General features: G+C 41.6%; 1 protein-coding gene and 1 long non-coding RNA gene across 2 annotated transcripts in view; one reads left to right on the top strand and one right to left on the bottom strand.

Moving 5' to 3' along the window:
* LOC149985636 (uncharacterized) overlaps positions 1-15414 on the top strand; it is a 240540-nt gene that overhangs the window by 90163 nt on the left and 134963 nt on the right. The gene's annotated exons all lie outside the window — the stretch shown is intronic.
* On the bottom strand, positions 10717-14202 carry soul2 (heme-binding protein soul2). The gene is made up of 4 exons (XM_021610726.3): positions 13854-14202; positions 13630-13756; positions 11949-12126; positions 10717-11841 (listed from the first exon to the last, which is right to left on the bottom strand). Exons 1-4 carry the CDS (start codon positions 13986-13988, stop codon positions 11667-11669), a joined length of 615 nt encoding a protein of 204 aa, XP_021466401.2. The 5' UTR covers positions 13989-14202; the 3' UTR covers positions 10717-11666.

Here is a 15414-nt window from a genome sequence, read left to right on the forward strand (position 1 = left end):
TGGATTTTTTATTCTCATTTTGTCTGTCATAGCTGAAGTGTACCTATGTTGAAAATTACAGGCCTCTCTCATCTTTTTAAGTGGGAGAACTTGCACAATTGGTGGCTGACTAAATACTTTTTTGCCCCACTGTATATATTCAACCACAAGGGTGTACCAATGAGCTACTGTATGCGCGATAGAAAAAAATGAATTATAATAGAGGACTACTGAAATTATATTATTTCAGTGTAGACAAGAGAAGGGCAGGTTAACATTTTTTAAAAGGACAAGACAAGCGTGTATGCATCAACCGGATTTGCATGTGAATGGAGTGGAAATTAGCTGACTTCAATATCTGTAAGGTAAGTAACTAATGTGTCAAGCAAATTACATGTTTTCTTTGCCATTTATGAAACGTAACAATGTCCAGACATGGATTTCATGTTGTAATGTTAATGGATGTTTTCATTTTATTAGCTAAATAAAACTGTATAAACAGCAAAATTGTCGTGGAAATTAGCCTTGTTTGCATAGCGATAATTAAAAGAATGTCATTTAGGCTGTAATGATCTCCAAATTTCCAATCATTAGGTCATCCCACAATTGATATGGCAACGAAAGCTAATAGTTAATCGAATCCCATTGTGATGTAGTGGGGGACACTATTTGGCTGGGGTACATTATTTAGCATGACAGGCTCCCTAGTGGCCGCGGGTACCTACGCGCTGCGTGTAGTCAGCATATAGGCAGAGACGGTGTCGACCGTGAATGCAGTCTACTGCTAACAAGTTGACCACGCCGCTCGAGAACAAAATAAATTTAGAAATCTATGTTATTCAATTATTGCACCTTCACTGCTCATGCGCGTCAATGAGCGTCTGCGTTGCCAAGGGCTAAAATAGAAGTCATTCCTATTTCTAACGCAGATCGAGCTGCAACTTCTGCCTCTCCCATCTCCTCATTGGTTTATAGAAGCAGGTACCCACTTGCCATCTCCTCATTGGTTATACCCACGTGGGTGATTGAAAGATGAACTATGTTGCCGGTTGTAGAGGTAATACTATGAAAGTTAAGATGCTAATCACCATATAAACTCAAAGATGAAAAAGGCTGGAGGGAGGAGAGATGACTAGAAACGATTCGGTTGACCGTTTTATGTGTGAATTAATTGTCGGAGCCTGCAAGTGCAAGCTAACTACCTAAATTGCCATAAATGTTTAATGGTTTTCGACCTGTAACCAAATTAATGTCATTGGTTCAGAGTTTGTTTTGATATTTTAACCTGCGTGTCTTGATCGCGTTTGGTGTAGGGGGACAAAATTAATTTATTCACGATGGCGCACGCGCGTAGCCGGTTTGGTGTTCCATGTAACGCGGGTACATTGTATTTAAAAAACATCTGCCCTAAAAAAGAAAAATCGCTATGTGGCATCGATATGAGTCAGAAACCTTTATTCTAATGTCAACGGAGTCTGGTCTAAAACGGAGATTGGAACCTGTGTGCGTCACGAGTAGATGAAGGATGAGTTTGGATTACAATTATGTCAACAATTCATGCCCCCTTTTGCCACGCTCCACGTGTAAATCACCCTTCCGCCCACCGCGCTTCCCTTCATTGAATGGGGCTCAATTGTTTCATCACCCCCAGCGCGTTCAAAGAATCATGGCTATTTGAGACTGAAAAGCCCTGTACGGATTTACCATGCCTCTGGGTCTGGTTCGACAATGCATGCTACCAGCAGGATGCACAGTTTACTATGGTTTGCCTGCCCTGCTAAAGGGGCTCCCGAAAGACACTGCATCTCAGTGTTAGAGGCGTCACTACATACTCTGGTTTGATTCCAGGCTGTATCACAAGCGGCTGTGATTGGGAGTCCCATAGGGGTAGGCCGTCATTGTAAATAAGAATTTGTTCTTAACTGACTTGCCAAGTTAAATGACGTTTTTTTTAAAAAAATCATTAAGGACCCTACTGTGTCGAATAGGTGGTGAGAATTGGTCCCCAATCATGGTGAATATACTGGTAGCTAGACCATAGACTGCTGGTTATGTATCTGGTTATGTATATTTTGATAATCATTATCACTATCATTGCTAGGATAGCTGACATTAGCTACCTAATGATTGTGATGTTGCCAGATTGACTTTAAATGCAATATAACATTAGCCAGCTAACTAAGATTGAGGGGACCACTGTATTTTAGGTAGCTAACATTAGCATTGCTAGCTATTTTTGACAAACTTTGCTAGTAACAGTAATCACTCTGAATTAAATTTGACGACATTATAATATGGCAACGTTTTTTCCTTCTCATTTGCCTACATAAGCAATGTCATGATATTTCCAAGCCGCTATAAATGAATGTAATTTAAACTAAACAGTCACATTAGCCTCCGAGGTGCAACCCATGTCTAGGGCATAAATACATATTTAATGCAGCTATGGTGGTACTAGCTAACTCTCATGTCTGACTACAACAGTACCCCTGCACAGAGGCTGAAAAAACAGTACCCTCTCAGGAGGCTGAAGAAATTTGGCTTGGCCCCTAAGACCATCAAATATTTACAGATGCACAATTGAGAGCATCTTGCCAGTCTGTATCACAGGCTGGTACGGCAACTGCACCGCCCGCAACCGCAGGGCTCTCCAAAGGGTGGTGCGGTCTGCCCAGTACACTACCTGACACCAGGACACCTACAGCACCCGGTATCACAGGAAGGCCAAAAAGACAATCAAGGATATCAACCCCTTGTGCCACAGCCTGTTCACCCCGCGACTATCCAGAAGGTGAGATCAGTACAGGTGCATCACAGCTGGGATAGAAAGACTGAAAAACAGCTTCTATCTCTTCAGACGGTTAAATAGCCATCACTAGCCGGCTACCACCTGGTTACTCAACCCTGCCCATTAGAGGCTGCTGCCCAATATACATAGACATGGAATCACTGGTCACTTTAATAATGGAACACTAGTCACTTTAATAATGGAACACGAGTTAATAATGTTTACATACTGCTTTATTCATTTCACACACTACCAGTTAAAAGTTTTAGAACACCTACTAATTCAAGGGTTTTTCTTTATTTTTTACTATTTTCTACATTGTAGAATAATAGTGAAGATATCACAACAATGAAATAACACATATGGAATCATGTAGTAACCAAAAACATGTTCAAACAAATCAAAATATATTTTATATTTGAGATTGTTCAAGTAGCCACCCTTTGCCTTGATGACAGCTTTGCACACTCTTGGCATTCTCTCAACCAGCTTCACCTGGAATGTTCTTCCAACTGTCTTGAAGGAGTTTCCACATATGCTGAACACTTGTTGGCTGCTTTTCCTTCACTCTGTTGAGGTCAGGGGATTGTGGAGGCCAGGTCATCTGATGCAGCACTCCATCACTCTCCTTGGTAAAATAGCCCTTACACAGCCTGGAGGTGTGTCAGGTCATTGTCCTGTTGAAAAACAAATGATAGTCCCACTAAGCCCAAACCAGATGAGATGGCGTATGCATAATGCTGTGGTAGCCATGCTGGTTAAGTGTGCCTTAAATTCTAAATAAATCACAGACAGTGTCACCAGCAAAGCACCCCCACACCATCAAACCTCCTCCTGCATGCTTCACGGTGGGAACCACACATGGGCAGATCATCCGTTCACCTACTCTGCGTCTCACAAAGACACGGCAGCTGGAACTAAAAAGCTCAAATTTGTACTCCAGACCAAATTATACATTTCCACCGGTCTAAGGTCAATTGCTCATGTTTCTTGGTCCAAGCAAGTCTCTTCTACTTATTGATTTCCTTTAGTAGTGGTTTCTTTGCAGCAAATCGACCATGAAGGCCTGATTCACACAGTCTCCTCTGAACAGTTGATGTTGAGATGTGTCTGTTGTTTGACCTTTGTGAAGCATTTTTTTGGACTGCAATTTCTGAGTCTGGTAACTCTAATGAATTTATCCTCTGCAGCAGAGGTAACTCTGGGTCTTCCATTCCTGTGGCGGTACTCATGAGAGCCAGTTTCATCATAGCACTTGATGAGTTTTGCGACTGCACATAAAGAAACTTTCAAAGTTGTTGACATTTTTCATGTCTTAAAGTAATGATGGACTTTCTCTTTGCTTATTTGAGCTGTTCTTGACATAATATGGACCTGGTATTTTACAAAATAGGGCTATCTTCTGTTTACCAACCCTACCTTGTCACAATAACTGATTGGCTCAAACCCATTAAGATGGAACAAAATCCACAAATGACCTTTTAAGAAGGCACACCTGTTCATTGAAATGCTTTCCAGCTGACTACCTCATGAAGCTCGATGAGAGAATGACAAGATTGTTCAACCTTTCACCAAGGCAAACGTTGTGTATTTGAAGAACTTTTGACTGTTAGTGTATGTATATACTGTATTCTATTCTACTGTACTTTAGTCAATGCAACTCTGACATAGTTCATCCTAATATTTATATATTTCTTAATTCCATTCTTTTACCTTTAGATTTGTGTGTATTGTTGTGAATTGTTAGATACTACTGCATTGTTGGAGCTAGGAACACAAGCATTTTGCTACAACTGCAATACATTCGGAAAGTATTCAGACCCTTTGACATTTTCCACATTTTGTTACGTTACAGCCTTATTCTTAAATGTATTACATTAATTGTTTTCCTCATCAATCTACACACAATACCCCATAATGACAGCAAAAACTGTTTTTTCGATTTTTTTTGGAAAAGTTAATAAAAATATAAAACAGAAATACCTTCTTTAAATAAGTATTCAGACCATTTGCTATGAGATTCCTACAACTTGATTGGAGTCCACCTGTGGTAAATTATGTTGATTGGACATGATTTGGAAAGGCACACACCTGTCCCACACTTGACAATGCATGTCAGAGCAAAAACAAGCCATGAGATTGAAGGAATTGTCCGTAGAGCTCGGAGACAGGATTGTGTTGAGGCACATATCTGGGTGGGTACCAAAAAATGTCTGCAGCATTGAAGGTCCCCAAGAACACAGCGGCCTCCATCATTCTTAAATGGAAGAAGTTTGGAACCACCAAGACTCTTCCTAGAGCTGGCCGCCCGGCCAAACTGAGCAATCGTTGGAGAAGGGCCTTGGTCAGGGAGGTGACTAAGAACCCGATGGTCACTCTGACAGAGCTCCAGAGTTCCTCTGTGGAGATGGGAGAACCTTCCAGAAGGTTATCTGCAGGACTCCACCAATCAGGCCTTCATGGTAGAGTGGCCAGACAGACCCACTCCTTAGTAAAAGGCACATGACAGCCTGCTTGGAGTTTGCCAAAAGGCACCTAAAGACTCTCAGACCATGAGAAACAGTATTCTCGGGTCTGATGAAACCAAGATTGAACTCTTTGGCTTGAAGGACAAGCGTCATGTCTGAAGGATGGTGGTGGCAGCATCATCATGTGGGGATGTTTTTCAGCGGCAGTGACTGGGAGACTAGTCAAATCAAATCAAATCAAATTTTATTTGTCACATACACATGGTTAGCAGATGTTAATGCGAGTGTAGCGAAATGCTTGTGCTTCTAGTTCCGACAATGCAGTAATAACCAACAAGTAATCTAGCTAACAATTCCAAAACTACTACCTTAATTCCAAAACTACTACCTTAGTCAGGATTGAGGCAAAGATGAATGGAGCAAAGTACAGAGAGATCCTTAATGAAAACCTGCTCCAGAGCATTCAGGACCTCAGACTTGGGTGAAGGTTCACCTTCCAGCAGGAGAATGACCTTAAGCACACAGCCAAGACAACGCAGGAGTGTCTTTGGGACAAGTTTCTGAATGTCCTTGAGTGACCCAGCCAGAGCCTGGACCTGAACCCAATCGTGTCAGTGTGTTAGACAGCCCAATCCTAAGATTTGGGCAAATGGACCATAGAAATAGAAATGCCATTCTAGTTCTGGTTAGATAGCTGAAGTTGTACTCCGCACAACTGATATGTTAGGTTAAGTGTTGTCTTTATAAGCACATTAATATGATAATTACAGCAGAAAATGTTTTTTTCTTTGTAACACGAACACATTCATACATTTTTTTGTTGATGTATGTACAGTCAATCTGGGCGATGTTTGTGCAATATCCACATGTAGGGATATTAGTTCTGGGATTTGTCTTCCGGGAAAGATTTACCAGCGGACACAAGGAGAGACGAGACGAGCCAGTTATAGAATATTGTGTTGTAGGACAGCTGAGCTGACTGAAGACTGTGTGCATTCAACTCCCAGTAGTTGGTATCGTCTCCACAGTATTGGAGAGTGTCCCATTGTGGCGGTGGGGTTATGGTATGGGCAGACATAAGCTACGGACAATGAACACAACTGCATTTTATCAATGGAAATTTGAACACACGTGACGAAATCCTGAGGCCCATTGTCGTGCCATTCATCTGCCGCCATGACCTCATGTTTCAGCATGATAATGCACAGCCCCATGTCGCAAGGATCTGTATACAATTCCTTGAAGCTGAAAAAGCCCCAGTTCTTCCATGGCTTGCATACTCACCAGACCTGTCACCCATTGAGCATGTTTGCGATACTCTGGATCAATGTGTACTGTGTTCCAGTTCCCGCCAATATCCAGCAACTTCGCACAGCCATTGAAGAGGAGTGGGACAACATTCCACAGGCCACAATCAACAGGCTAATCAGGAGATGTGTCACGCTGCATGAGGTAAATGGTGGTCACACCAGATACTGACTGGTTTTCTGATTCACGCCCCTACCTTTCTTGTTTAAGGTATCTGTGACCAACAGATGCATATCTGTATTCCCATTCATGTGAAATCCATAGATTAGGGCGTAATGAATTTATTTCAATTGACTGATTTCCTTATATGTACTGTAACTCAGTAAAATCTTTGAAATTGTTGCATGTGGCGTTTATATTTTTGTTCAGTGTAGAATGAGTGTCTTATAATACACATTCCAGACACTGGCTCTTGCTATCTTGACATAACTGATTTGGCATAGAAATATAATCTAGATTGTATAGCCAGGTTCAGCTATCACCAAGCTATGCATGGTAGCTGCTGTCAGTTTAGCTAAAACACAATGTCAGCGCAGGCTTCAGCCTACACATATAACTGAATTATCTGACCTTCTTGAGATGGTGAGTCAGTCAGGAGGGGAGAAGTCCTCAACTTCAAAACTTCGCTCTCTCCTTAGCAAAGCTAGCTTATCTTACTTTGCTCTTTTCAGTACTGTTAGTGTTCAAAAACTGGAGAGTTGAGACCAAATCACGGACGTTGGACAGAGTGGATTTCAGTTGTAACAAAAGACAGTTTTAATGAGTCAGAGATATCTTGTCCCGCAGTTTTACGTGCACGGACCTAGTTCACATAACTCGGCAAGGAGCCAGGTGAAAAAGAGACCTATACAATGGTTACATACATTTTTATACATAGAATAAAGTAGGTGGAGTCTTGTCGTTTCGGTCTTCTTGACTGGTCGGAGGGTTGGAGGCGGGCCTTGCTCTAGCCAGAGCGGGCCCCATTGGTGCACAGCAACAGTTCTTTGCTCTTGGGACCGGCCAGTTAGAGGGAGATGAGATGTGTGTTTATATAAGGAAGAGGGGGTCAGTCTTATGGCTGGGTGTATGTGTTCTTACGACGGAATGTCTTTGTTTATATGAGCTATGTGTATGAATATTTATATAACAGTACTGCACTTGTTTGTTGTGATTGAATGACAAAGTCACACCCAAGAATCACCCATATCTAACCACACCCCCAAGACAACTCTCGTTTGCCTTCTGTAATGGCCACTAACATTTCTTAATGAGCATTGATGAAAAACGAGGCCAAATCAGGAAGTGCAATTGACTTTAAAATTTCAATCACGCTGTAACGCTAAACTTCAGCATTATGGATTGAAAGCCCGGTTTTGACTACACAAGTGGCACTCGCCTAGCCACGCTAGCTTCTCCCTCATGTGGATGCTAACTAGCAAGCAAGCTAGGTAGTGCTAGGTATCAACAGCCATTTTCAGCTAATCCAGTAGGGGCTGGAAGCTATGGTGAGCTTCGATTGGTCACTCGAGTTGTAATATTGCAGAGGATTTACATGAAGTTCAGATTTACCCAATTTTAGTCCTACCTTGTTCAGCTCCCTCGCCCATGCTCGCATCACTCAACGGTTCCCCACCCACTCCACTTCTCTTGCTTTCCTTCCATTGAAAGTGAATGGCTTCCGATGTTTCACCAAGCGATGCCGATGTATAGTGTGAACACACTGTAGTCACACACTTAACACTTCCAGTCCTGCCATGCACACACACCAACACACTCGCTCACAAACGCACATGTGCACGCACACCCTTGGAATTGAATTGTTATCAACAGTGCAGGTTTTGGAGGCTGACATAAAACATATAGCAGCTATAATCAATAAATCATCTCAATTTCATTAATATTTCCAACAACTTTCATTAATATTTCCAACAACAATTCCAAGAACCTTGTATCTCTAATGAGATGATGCAGAAACCTGTTTTTCCACTACTGTCAGTAATTGTTACCTTTGACAAAGCTACAATCCAGAAAAGCAACACCACCATCTACAGGACATAATTGTACACCACAGCAGGCAAATGAAATGATGGCTGCGTAGTACCATAACGCTTCTTACAGACTCCCTACTAATGTCTACTTAAAGAGTTGTCTTTTATAAATAATCTGTGAGATGGTAGGTATAACTCTCCTTTCCGTTCCTCTCCTGTCTCCCTCTGTTCTGTTTGTATGTAACACTGCAGTGATCAGGTGATGGCTGGCTCCTATTTCTCTGCTCCAGCACAAATAAGCCAAACCAGGAAGTAAACAAGCAACGTCATCACAATTCTTGGTCCTTTGGGAAACACTGGGGCCCAATTAGGCTGTTCCTGAATCAGTCACATACCAAACCCACATAGCTTTGTCCCTTGTTGGCTAACCCAGATTACCCCTCCTGACAACACACAGCCATGCAGCCTACTGATTCAAATCAATGCCATACCAACAGTTTACCCACAGTTTTGTGCTTAAAAATACTGCTCCTGCTCACCTGTAGAGGGCAATCACTAGATGGTCATGCTATAAAAGATAAACATTTCTGAATTATCAGAATCGATGAGCACATTAGTAATTTGTTATCACCCCCACTACAGATACAATAGGTCATTAATTAACTCAGTTTCAGTGGTAGGTCAAGTGGGTTGATGAGGGCGAGATTCAAACCAGGCTTGTTTACAGGCAGGGATGAACAATTTCAAAGCAGCTAGGGTTCCTGTCCATACAAGCTCATTTAATATGCAGATGATGTGCAGTTTCAGTGAAAGGAAGATTAGGTTTGTACATGGCAGTGTGAATCTCAATTTAGTATTCAGCTCTTAGTACAAGACAGTCAATACCATTGAAAAGGGTCCGTAAACATATTTGGCACAGTCTAAAAGGAATGTCCAAATATAAAACAAACATAACACAACACATAAAATAAGAAAATTCACATACTTCACATAGGCTATTTTGAGGGTGGGGGTTAGATGGTCAAAACAGAAGTGGTCGATCTGGTATGGTGGGGTACTCTAACCCTATTAAAGGGGCTGAGTCACTGGCTTACTGGTGCTCTTCCATGCCGTCCCTAGGAGGGGTGCATCACTTGAGTGGGTTGAGTCACTGACGTGATCTTCCTGTCTGGGTTGGCGCCCCTCCTTGTGTTGTGCCATGGCAGAGATCTTTGTGGGCTATACTTGGCCTTGTCTCAGGATGGTAAATTGGTGGTTGAAGATATCCCTCTAGTGGTGTGGGGGCTGTGCTTTGGCAAAGTGGGTGGGGTTATATCCTGCCTGTTTGGCCCTGTCCGGGGGTATCATCGGATGGGGCCACAGTGTCTCCTGACCTCTCCTGTCTCAGCCTCCAGTATTTATGCTGCAGTAGTTTATGTGTCGGGGGGCTAGGGTCAGTCTGTTATATCTGGAGTACTTCTCCTGTCTTATCCAGTGTCCTGTGTGAATTTAAGTATGCTCTCTCTAATTCTCTCTTTCTTTCTCTCTCTCGGGGACCTGAGCCCTAGGACCATGCCTCAGGACTACCTGGCATGATGATTCCTCGCTGTCCCCAGTCCACCTGGCCGAGCTGCTGCTCCAGTTTCAACTGTTCTGCCTGCGGCTATGGAACCCTGACCTGTTCACCGGACGTGCTACCTGTCCCAGACCTGCTGTTTTCAACTCTCTAGAGACAACAGGAGCGGTAGAGATACTCTTAATGATCGGCTATGAAAAGCCAACTGACATTTACTCCTGAGGTGCTGACCTGTTGCACCCTCGACAACTACTGTGATTATTATTATTTGACCATGCTGGTCAATTATGAACATTTGAACATCTTGGCCATGTTCTGTTATAATCTCCACCTGGCACAGCCAGAAGAGGACTGGCCACCCCTCATAGCCTGGTTCCTCTCTAGGTTTCAGCCTTTCTAGGGAGTTTTGCCTAGCCACCGTGCTTCTACACCTGCATTGCTTGCTGTTTGGGGTTTTAGGCTGGGTTTCTGTACAGCACTTTGATATATCAGCTGATGTAAGAAGGGCTATATAAATACATTTGATTTGATTCAGGGTAGATGTAAATCATTTTGGTGAAAAATGAAAAACAGCACAACATTGTCATGTCTGACATGTATCCAACCACTTCCTTGTTCCTTGTCAACAAAATATTCTTAAAGCAAAGCTGGGTATACTTATATTTTTATTGATTTACATTAATATATAAGTAAAGTAATTTGCGGGTACAAAAGTACATATATCTGTAAGTATCACTCCTCACTAGATTATATAATATGTAAGCTTCTCATGTGTCTTTACTGTGATGATCTCTTGCGGAAATTGAGAATATTCTGAGAATGCGGCTAGGTACTTTTGAGGTTACTTGCTGCACAACATTCCTACAACCAGTCGCTTTCTAATCACTCTGGCAGAAAATTAACCTGAGACTGTGGACTAACTTCACATTCTTATACAGCATGTTATGTTGTTATCGTTCTCATCTGACCTTTATTTACCCAGGAGCAGGCCATTGAGATTGCAAAATATATTTTACAAGGGACTAGGCATATAAGTGGCAGTAGAAAGACCAAATCGTTTATAGAACAAATCATTCATAGTGTAAATAAAGATTGCTGATAAAATGCTAGGGATTGATGTTTAAAAAACTGCATCTTGTGTTTGTGGATTACAATACTGAATCTATATTTTACTAAACCTGCTCTGTTTGACTTGCAACAGTTAGATGATTGAAGGATTATAATTAACAGAACAGGTGCCCAAAAATATATTTAGCTAGTAAAGACTATAGAAAGCCACTCCCCCAAAGTGAAGAAACTCTAGTATGTTTTTCTATGAGACACAGTAATGGCTTCACACGTATACTAGAAGTCCCTCAACCCAATTTAGAAATTGCCATGGTTGGATGAGATAAAAGTAGCTACAGCATTCTGAGGTAGCAAATCATTTAGTTTAAGGCAATACACCAGTGACATTTTGTAGTTGACATATCAACTTTCATAGCGTACTAATTGAACATTCCAAATGGCTCACACTATATGCATGGGCAAGTGTACCCACCATTGAACATTTGTTTGGAATTTTAAATCTCTGTGTTTATTAGTTTCATCTGCCTTCCTCAGGCGGCGTGGATCCAGACCTCATTGTGTCGGTCAATCAGAGTCCACGGGCCTTCATACCCTGCCGCGGTGAACCGGTGGGAGTCAAATGCTTTCCCAGCCTGTGTCAGGGCATCACGTAGCTTCTTCAAATTTTCCTGGAAGTTGTACTCTGACGGAAAACCACTGAAAGTCCTGAGAGAGAGAGAAAGAGAGTTAAAAAACAGAGACATGGACTTAAACTTCTACAGCAGGATTTGGCCCCTAGTTAGTGAAACAGGATGGCAATGGTGGTTCTTCACCTGACATATATGGTGCAGGCAGGCATAGTCTCGTTCCTGATTGAGGCATCATTGGGAGTGGGGAGGACTGTATCTTCTGGAGACACATAGAAAGAGAGAGATGCATGCTTCTCCCCACCATCCTCTACCTCAGTCGTAGAAATAAGTGCAGGCCAGGTATAAGTATTGACATGTTCACCTGAGAAGGAATGATAAAAAAACACGACATACATTTTACAACCAAAAATCAGATAAAAATGATTCATTGAAAGATCATATTCATTCAAATTATTCATCCTTTAGAAAAGTTTAATTTAAAGATTTTAAGTTAATATTTTAAATATTGAAATTGTGCATTCCAACAGGTAGGCTTCCAGTTGTGTAGGCTACTGTTATTACACTGCACTTGTCTGTTACTAGGCTTCCTGTGTAATAATAGGTATTTTTCTCTTTAATGTTGAGTGTTAAGTGGATGGTCATATTTAACATATCTTCATAAGAGGGCCATAAACAGTACCTAGTAATGACATGTACAGTTCAGATGTCCTGCTTTTTGGGGTATTTATTATTTATCTATGATTTGTGTGCAATTTGTCCACTAGTATGCACTGCTATAGTAAATAAAATGAAAAATAGTACATCGTAGATTTTATTTTCAAATCTCATATGCTATGAACAACCTATTAATGAAAAATAGGGGAATAGGGCTTAATCTACATATACTCAACTTTACAATTAACATGATATACGATTTGAGCTGCCTTATACTGTAATCATTTTTTAGATTACTAGTGATACGGGAAATCATACTAATTTCCTGGTGGACTGCTCTCATTCATTGTTGTCTCTCTCTCCCACTGAATGTACCGGAGTTGGCTAGCGAATCAACTGATTTGTCACAATCCCAGTTTTCATATAATATAAAGTGTGTCCCTTTATGGTGAACAAAGTGATTTCTTCACATTGTGTTCAATTTTATTTATTTTAAATTCGGAACAAATCGACGTGTGTTTGTCATAGAACAAATGGGACACTTTCATATCGCTGCAGTAGACTATAAGCATTGCAGCGCTATGCTGCTTGTGTGCCTGATATGTACCGTTCTGCCCGAGCCGCCAACGGCTGTGGACATATAACTTGATACATTTAACCTAATTTAGCAGGCGTAAAAGAAACGCCTGAAACTACTACCCCATACATAGTGGTCTTGCCAAGAAGAAAAAAACTGTCGGGGGAGGTTCTCTTCTGCACTGTTCAACCAATCCAGTAAATGTGGAGGAGGAATTAAGATGGAGTGTTGCCTTATTAACGTCCAAAAGCGAAAGTCGTGTCACAGGCTTTCTTTCCAATTCCCCTGAAAACCGGAACACTCGGTTTTTGTAGCCACTGCCGAGGCTCCATATCCAAGAGTCAATCGAGGCTATTTGGCCTAAAATAAGTTGATTTATATTCGAATAACCTTGATATGCCATGATTAAACAATTAAATAACGAATGTCCACTAAATAGGGGAATTAACATTTCATTGGTATGGAACATTTGTAGGCTACATTAGTATTGAATAGTCACCTTTATGCCAAAGGACTTTGATATAAATTACATTTCCTTGAAGCACATTTCAGTAATACACAATACTGCATGCTAGAACGTGCAATTAATCAATAAGATCATTATTGCAGTTTAAACAACATTGAGACATCCACCTGCTTTATTGTCCCACTGGGTGTAGTCCCACAGTTTCGTGAATCCAGCCTTCACGTCGTGGTCAGAGACACCCTGACTGTCGACGGTTATCCAGCGGCTCACTTGGTAGGCACGTTCCTCAAAGTCCTGTTCAAATAAAAACAACGCTAGGCTATTTAACAACTACACCTCAAGCTTCTTACATCAGTTATAATATGTGTCATAGATCTCTATATTCACTTACCTCATATTTATTAACGACCGTGAACTCAGGACAATCATAGCTATGACAAAACGGCGGCGCATCCCAACCGTGCGCCCCGCGTAAAAACACCACGGCCAGAACCGAGAGAAGCGTTGTTACCTCGGGAAACTTCATCTTGTCGCTGCCTAAACTCGGATGACACTTTCAATTTTAACAACTCTCTACCATCTTTGTATTTTCAGGACACACCTACAATACATTTCTGAGAAAACAGGTGTTGCCTGACTAATTTCTTCCTCGGGGGGCGGGGAAAGAGAGCCAAATAAACAAAACATTGCAATACGCCGGGGAGTCGTGCGCTGTGGCGGGGAGTTACCTGGTTATGGTCTCCGTCCATAACAAGACAACGCCCCAACCCCTCCGCTGGGAATGGAGTTGAATACCTGAAGAAGATAAAAGAGAGGAGCAGGTGCACTAGAGGCATCCTCCCTATGAAATTGCACACGTATCGCCACGATAACCAAGGCTACTACTATATTGAAAAACACATTAAATACGACAATAACTCATGTAAAGTAAATGTCAATGCTACTTTTCATGTAAATTCCGTTGCCTGATCAAAATAGATGTACAGTATCTGCCAGACCCAAGCCTTTCTGCTTACAGGGGGTAGGCTAACCTTATAGAACTGGTCCAACTGGTCCAGGGTCACTGCAGGATGCCAGATTCGAAATCTAATTCTGACAGACTCCTTTGCCTATTTTCTTAAGCTAGTCTAGCCAGTTTCAGCTGCACAATTTAATGCAAAGTTATGACTTTGATGGGGGGACTTTGTCTAAACAGACAGGCAGTGAGTGAGACAAGTTATGAAGTCTTTGGTTTGCTAATCAGAGCAGAATTGATAACTGTTTTCTGGCCTAGGTGTCTGCGGATGTACATTAACTTTGTGTGGGCCATTATTGCTCCTGGCTTGTCCTTGATGGATGGAGCCTGGGGTTAATAACAAAAAAAACACCAGACATGTCAGATGGAATTCAGCAGATATTTGAGGCTCCATTCAGCCTTAACATAATTACTAGTTCAATTACCATGACAGAGATGACCACATGACAAACTGTCTAATACTGTGTAGCATGTGAAATGGAACATGGCAAAATGTAGTATGTACACTAAAAGAATAGTGAGGGTGTTGAAGAAAGGTTTACTGTAGCAATCCCTCTATATTGCAATATATTGGAGGTAGAGATTATATCATTATTTTATTGAAACTATTATTATATTTTGATAAAACTACCCATTGAGACATAATCCAAATGACTGTGCATGTGAAAGTGTATTCCACTGCAATGCTCCATTTCTAATAAATGTATTACTCACCTCCTGACTTAGTACTTGCCATGGAGTGGAATGCAATAGCACAGACTGAAATATGTTCCGGGATTCTTCCGATGGCATTGAGGAGTACACCACATCAGTCACTGGCTTCGTCAATAAGTGCATCGATGACGTCGTCCCCACAGTGACAGTACATACCCCGATCACAGAAACCATGGATTACAGGCAATATCCTCACTGAGCTTGTCACGTTCTGACCTCTATT

Source organism: Oncorhynchus mykiss, chromosome 1 (genome assembly GCF_057628025.1).
Source record: "Oncorhynchus mykiss isolate SJ-2025 chromosome 1, ASM5762802v1, whole genome shotgun sequence".
Taxonomy (NCBI): domain Eukaryota; kingdom Metazoa; phylum Chordata; class Actinopteri; order Salmoniformes; family Salmonidae; genus Oncorhynchus; species Oncorhynchus mykiss.